This window comes from Antedon bifida, chromosome 5 (genome assembly GCF_963402885.1).
Source record: "Antedon bifida chromosome 5, ecAntBifi1.1, whole genome shotgun sequence".
Classification (NCBI taxonomy): domain Eukaryota; kingdom Metazoa; phylum Echinodermata; class Crinoidea; order Comatulida; family Antedonidae; genus Antedon; species Antedon bifida.
In genome coordinates, this window is record NC_136230.1 from 5226143 (window position 1) to 5231355 (window position 5213).

Here is a 5213-nt window from a genome sequence, read left to right on the forward strand (position 1 = left end):
TAATAAACTTAACCAGTACTAACGTCATAAACTTAACCAGTACTAACGTCATAAACTTAACCAGTACTAACGTATAATAAACTTAACCACTAACGTAATAAACTTAACCAATTGTAAGTCGACCATATCCGTCATTTTTACTCGGGGTACCCGAGTCTAGGACTTCCATCTGGACACTATTGAGTAAAAAGTGCGATTTTTAAAGTACTACTCCTCCCTTATTCGTTATAGTATTGAGCTGGGATTTCGCATGAATATACTAAAGGCACATGTCCTCAAATCTATAGAGCCGGATTTTTAAATTTCACACCGGATGCAGCCATATGACGTCTCGAAGATGGTACCATATAGCCGTATTTGGTAGGTTATTGATGTGTATGTGACGTCACATCCCGTCTTATGACGTCATTACAGCTTCATTTGCTGTACCCCGAGTATCGCACATTCGTGCTTTTTTGTTAATTAATTTGTTTAATTAAAAAGCCACAATGTGTGACACACACCACAGCGTTATGTAGTTATATGCGGCTTCTTGGCGTAGTGGTTATCACGTTTGCTTAACACGCAGAAGGTACCTGGTTCGAGCCCGGGCGAAACCTTTTTTTTAAAACTTTATGGTGAAAAGTACTGTATACGCAATATGATAATTATACACAGTATATCTTATTTTTATTATTTTTTTAAATACTTATTTTGTGTAATCGGTAATTATCACTTTTACACATGTTTATTTTGCTTTGTGCTTATTACCATATTTATTTGTAATTTAAATGGATTAAAAAACTTTCTGTAACCCACATTTTTAGTGTAAGAGGTTTCGTAGTGTAGTGGTTGTCAAGTCTGCTTAACACGCAGAAGGTCCCGGTTCGAGCTCTGGCGAAACCTATTTTTCTTTAACTTTATGGTGAAATATACTGTATACGTAATATGATATAGAGTATATCTCGTTTTATTACTCGGGGTACCTGAGTCTAGGACTCTCTCATCTTTTCCTCTTCTTCTTCCATCCGGACACTATTGAGCAAAAAGTGCGGTTTATAAAGTACTACTCCTCCCTTATTCGTTGTAGTATTGAGCTCGGATTTAGCGTGAATATACTACAGGGACATGTCCTCAAAGCTATAGAGCCGGATTTTTTAATTTCATACCGGATGCAGCCATATCACGTCTCGAAGATGGTACCGTATAGCCGTATTTGGTAGCGCGGTTATTGATGTGTATGTTATACCTCCATGATTAGGCCTACATCGTCTTGACTATTCGTCTGTCAATTTTCTCTCATGAACATGTTTCTCACATACAGCTAGTTTTTCTGCATGTGTTCATCATTCTTTCAAATCATTTGGCGCTCAATAAGGGGGGTTCATTTTAAATTTGAATAATTCAAGTACTTCTTTCAGTAATTAAAAATAATAGGCCATAATAATTGACCAATTTAAAGTATCGTAGACTTTTATACCAGACGTACTGTTCAAAGTTGACTATGCTCAACCTACCAATTTGGTATATTGAATGTACCTGATTCTAAATCTTTCTTTAGTTGTTGACATGGCTGAATTTTTTGGGGCTTGTTTTCTTGTTTATCACTGGTGTGGCTTCTCTGTAGGGTTCATTTTATTATGGATTCTATTTGCAAGCCCTTACACACCACTCTTCATCAAGGACTTGTCAATGTATGGTAAAGTGGTGTCCGCAAGAAGCAAAACAATGATCGAAAAAGTGATCCAGATCCCAAAAAGGTAGGCATAGGCCTAGAGTGCTAGTAGCCGCAATTCAGCCGCATATAGCCGGCCGTAGCGTATGGCCTACGGCTGGCCTAGCACGGAGAGGCTAAAAAAAAAGTTCGGATAGAGACCTTGATAATTGATAAGATAAGCTTATGGCTTAACTAGTGTGAATAAACTTTCAATATCTAGCATGACTTCACAATGAACATTTGATTTTCATTAATTCCATGCTGCTTATATGGAGAGACGAGAGTGCCTTCAGAATTTCAGAAAACAATAATAAAAGATTTTAATTATTTATTATTAAAATAGTAACTTAAATTTTAAAATAAATTCAGTTTTGTGCTTCCAGTTCATTGAACATAACACATAAAATGCAAACAGATTTCAATTAAATTGTACTCTAATAATATAAATAATGTAAAGTATAATAATATTATTGTTTTGCATAATAATAATATATATTGTCGTTTTTTTTCTTTTATTTTAGTTATTTCAAACATTACTACCTAACATCAATGATAAGCAACGGTTACTTGCTGTGGGTTTTGGTGAACGTTTACTTTCTTGGAGGACAAGCACCCTCTTGGTACATCAAATGTGTTAAGATGCTTACCTATTACCCAGTAAACAAACCATCAGGTATTTTAGACTCTTTTTTAAAATTAAAAAAAAAAACAGGCAGATAAAAAAAACCTAAAAAATGGTACCGATGGGTTTCGAACCCTGACCTACTGACAGGAAGCTGAGCATTCTACCATTCTACCATTCGTCTGCATTAGCTTGAAGCGATAACCCATTAGTTTTTATATGCATCCAACAGCGAGCACAAACTCACCAATTAAAGAATGAATAAACTATTTAAAGTTTATTGTGCTTATAAAACTAAGTCTCAATTGAAGCTTAGGGAGTGGAGTTGCACTAGGTCAGGATTGAACCCTGGCTCTTGGGTTGGGAAGTCAAGCATGTTAACCACCAAGCTACAGCTCCCTACTTCCAAAGTCATAGCTACTTCTATTTAGTAATCGGAGTGGCAATGACCTTACTGTAACTATTGGATGGGCCTGTAAATCTGCCTTGAAAACTCATCTTTTTCTTTCAAATTATTATATATTCTGAATCTGCAGAATTCACATAAACTCCCTCATGAAAATATTGCTATAAAAATAAGTAATACATGAAAAACATTATGTACGCTGCTTGCAAGTGTATAAAGTATAGCAAAATGAGAGAATGAATGACAATTTTACTTTTTTCTTTTCAGTGTCGCATCTTTCGGTGCTGTTAATGGCTACAGTGATCGTGATTCAAGGTACAAAGCGTTTCTTAGAGTGCGTCATATTAAGCAAGTACTCCAAGGCTACCATGAATGTAGTTCATTACCTTCTTGGTATAACATTTTATCTCTTCTGTGGATTTTCATTGATAAGTGAAGCACCGGATTTAAATAAGCCTGGTGAGTATCATTAGAAGATGATATAATTATGTTGAAACACCGGTCCTCGTTTAATCACGGAAGTTAAGCAATGGTTTAGAGCTTGAATGGGAGGCCATCTGACAATATCAAGTGCTGTATAGAACAAATGGAGCTGGGCTCCCATCAGACCCTGCATCTAGTATCTGCCTCAGCCTTTCTTCTGGAGACTCAAAACGGTCCTAGCTTAGTTTCATCCATGATACAAATGAATGTAGACTATCAAACTTTGTGACAACAAAATGTGAAGTGCCCATATATGGACATAATGATGTCATATCACTACCGTATTTGGGCATACCACTACCATATTTGGGCACAGGACACTATAAAAAACAAAATGAATGCTTGTGAGTGCAATGGTACAAATATTTTCATGAGGTGAAAATGGAACATAATTTTTTCCATGCAATATTCGTGTTTGTTTTAAGGTAATAACTTACTTTTTATTCTTTTCAGTTCCATTTACTGGTCCAGTTGAGTTATTTAAACAACAGATTCGGTGGTATCATATTTTTGCTATCATTCTCTACGTATGGAGTAGTTGGCATCAGTATATCTGTCATAAGATATTTTCTGACTTAAGAAAAACAGATAAAGGTTAGTATTTGTGACATTTTCCTTTACTCTACAGAACTGCGCTTTGAAAATTGAGCTGCACCTCAATCAGCGCTCATCTGCCTGTTCACAAAACTGTGTATTCATTAGGCTAATAGGCAAGTTTTGCAATCATACGAAAAACGAATATATCAAAATTAATTTTTGTTTTCATAAGAGCATAAAATCTGTTTCAAATGGCAACAAAGCACTGCAAGATAAAGTAAATAAATACTAAAATAGCAAAACACTAATAAATTACATATAATAAAATATATATTCATATAATCGTATGCATTCAGAACAAAATGTGCTAAATAAATTTGTAATTAATATTTGTATTGGACTGGAGAAATACAATTTCTAATATCCGTAAAAATGAATATATGGACGAATATGATACAGGGATCAGCTTCAAAATGCATGACATATTCGTTTTGTTATTGCAAAACTCTCTACATTTAAAATCATTACTTGAATTAGTTCATGTTTGTAAGAAGTCTTTAGATGTGTTTTGTGAGAAAAAACAAACCTGAAATGCAACATATCTTGTAATTTTACTTTTTTGTTCTTTTACAGATAAAAATTCGCACAAGATCCCGTACGGAGACTGGTTCCAGTACGTCAGCTGCCCGCATTACTTTTTTGAGATACTGATTTACACATCTGGAATCTTTATGTTAGGATTCAGTCATCAGATGTGGTATATGGTGTATGCATTTGTAATAACCAATCAGCTAGCAGCATCTTACACCGTCCATAAATGGTATAAAGACAAATTTGAAGACTATCCTAAAAATAGAACGGCGGTTATTCCATTTGTTTATTAAAAATAATTGATTAAAGGTGGAGAATCTTCTTTTAGTATTTTTTCCATAATTCTATATTATGCGATGGTATTTCTATATACACAGTTATTAATCAGCTAGTGGTGCATAATTGAGAAATCGAAAATGTACCTTTTTTTCGAAAATTGCCAATTTTTATTTTTTGATATAACTGGTTACTATAGCATAATTGATAGCGCAGCACACATTCGACTCTGCGCATGTTATTTATGATATAGTAAGCAGTTATGTCAACAAATAAAACGGTCAAAAATTGGCAATTTTTTGGAAATTATTTTTAAATGGCCAAATTTCGATTCGATATTTGTTGATATAAATGGTTACTATAACATAATTGACATGCGCAGAACACATTATTTGACTTTGCGCATGTTAATTATTATATAGTATCCAGTTATGTAAAAAAATGACCAAATATCAAGTTTTTATTGCTGTATATGATCATATATTGCGTTATCATCATATAGTACCATAGAAACCAGTTTTGTCAAAAAATTAAAAGGTCGAAAAATTGCTATTTTTTGAAACAATTCCTGTGCTATAGTACAGGGATTTTTTTGAAAAATG

The 5213-nt window shown here is 34.0% G+C and overlaps 1 protein-coding gene across 1 annotated transcript; it reads left to right on the forward strand.

The window, feature by feature from the left end:
- The first annotated feature begins 203 nt into the window (after positions 1 to 203).
- Positions 204 to 4647, forward strand: LOC144842737 (polyprenal reductase-like). Its single transcript, XM_078699257.1, has 6 exons — positions 204 to 360; positions 1541 to 1739; positions 2218 to 2369; positions 2992 to 3183; positions 3661 to 3801; positions 4378 to 4647. Exons 1-6 carry the CDS (start codon positions 324 to 326, stop codon positions 4626 to 4628), a joined length of 972 nt encoding a protein of 323 aa, XP_078555383.1. The 5' UTR covers positions 204 to 323; the 3' UTR covers positions 4629 to 4647.
- The last annotated feature ends 566 nt before the right edge of the window (positions 4648 to 5213 follow it).

Bases quoted from the DNA above. Each gene is read 5' to 3' on its own strand.
- LOC144842737 (XM_078699257.1), top strand. From the start codon at position 324: ATGACGTCTCGAAGATGGTACCATATAGCCGTATTTG. The intron at 1,740-2,217 runs GTAGGCATAGGC...CTTTTATTTTAG, and splicing joins GTGATCCAGATCCCAAAAAG to TTATTTCAAACATTACTACC. The intron at 3,184-3,660 runs GTGAGTATCATT...TATTCTTTTCAG, and splicing joins ACCGGATTTAAATAAGCCTG to TTCCATTTACTGGTCCAGTT.